This window comes from Alligator sinensis, unplaced genomic scaffold, assembly GCF_000455745.1.
Source record: "Alligator sinensis unplaced genomic scaffold, ASM45574v1 scaffold210_2, whole genome shotgun sequence".
NCBI classification, from domain to species: Eukaryota; Metazoa; Chordata; order Crocodylia; family Alligatoridae; genus Alligator; species Alligator sinensis.
This window is the reverse complement of record NW_005841946.1, coordinates 2,437,198-2,438,115: the sequence shown is the minus strand read 5'-3', so window position 1 is coordinate 2,438,115 and position 918 is coordinate 2,437,198. Positions and strand designations below refer to the sequence as shown.

General features: G+C 48.3%; 1 protein-coding gene across 1 annotated transcript in view; it reads left to right on the top strand.

Moving 5' to 3' along the window:
• The window catches only part of LOC102378933 (immunoglobulin superfamily DCC subclass member 4), a 92,760-nt gene that overhangs the window by 62,081 nt on the left and 29,761 nt on the right, over positions 1 to 918 (top strand). The window contains 2 exon segments of the mRNA XM_025199556.1: positions 1 to 52; positions 806 to 918. The exon segment at positions 1 to 52 is cut by the window's left edge and continues 33 nt beyond it; the exon segment at positions 806 to 918 is cut by the window's right edge and continues 54 nt beyond it. Of these exon segments, the coding sequence (XP_025055341.1) occupies positions 1 to 52; positions 806 to 918 (165 nt within the window).

The window sequence follows — 918 nt, the reverse complement described above, 5'->3', positions numbered from 1 at the left end:
GGTTCAGCCCTTGGGGGCTAAAAAATGCTTCTCTTGTCACATACTACACAAGGTAAAGGTGTGATGGTAAAGGCCTGGCCTGGAGAATGCCATCCAGGTGGGATATAAAACATGAGCAGCTGGGGAGACAGCTGGGGAGCTCAGTGGTTTGGCTGATGCTCAGGAAACTTGGGTTTCTGACTTGCGTCTGTGGCTGAGTCCCATGTCAGGACGGCCAGTCCATGGTGGGTGGCCTTCTGCAATGAAGAAGTGTCCATTACCTTAACCACAGGGGTGTGGCATGGACAAACGCAGACTCTGTCTTGACCCCAGGGCCCAGGCTACCCTGTGTGGTGCAGTCTAGTTTCCGCACCTCTGCACTGACAAGAAAGCCCATTGCAGTATTGCCAGTGCCAAATATTCAGAAATGCCTCCTCTCCTTCCCCACACCAGTTTGGTTCTGGTTTAAAATTTTAATTAAACTCCCCCTCCTTTTCTTTTTTTTAATATTTGCCTTTAAATGAGGATTCTGAGTCTTTAATGGGGTTAAGTTTTCAAGCTTTCCTGTGCAAGCCAGTCATCCGCGAAAGCTAGAAATTTACTTTTTTTTTGAAGCTGAGTGTCTCACATGACTTCAGGAGCTGGGGCTTTAAACAAGACCCTAACTAGAATGAGACTATGATGAAGTCGTGAGTTTGACCTGTGGGTTTGACCTACCTTAATTCACCCACATCTTTTATGACTCTTGTGCTGCTGGTGAGGCTCTGATGCAGTAGGACTGGTCCCATCCTCATTTAACCTGCCCCGCACGTGCATTTCTTGGCAGCTCTGACGAAGATATCCTCATCAGTGGGCTGAAACCCTACACCAAGTATGAGTTTGCAGTGCAGTCTAATGGAGTTGGCATTGACGGGCCATTCGGCAGCGTTGTTGAGCGGT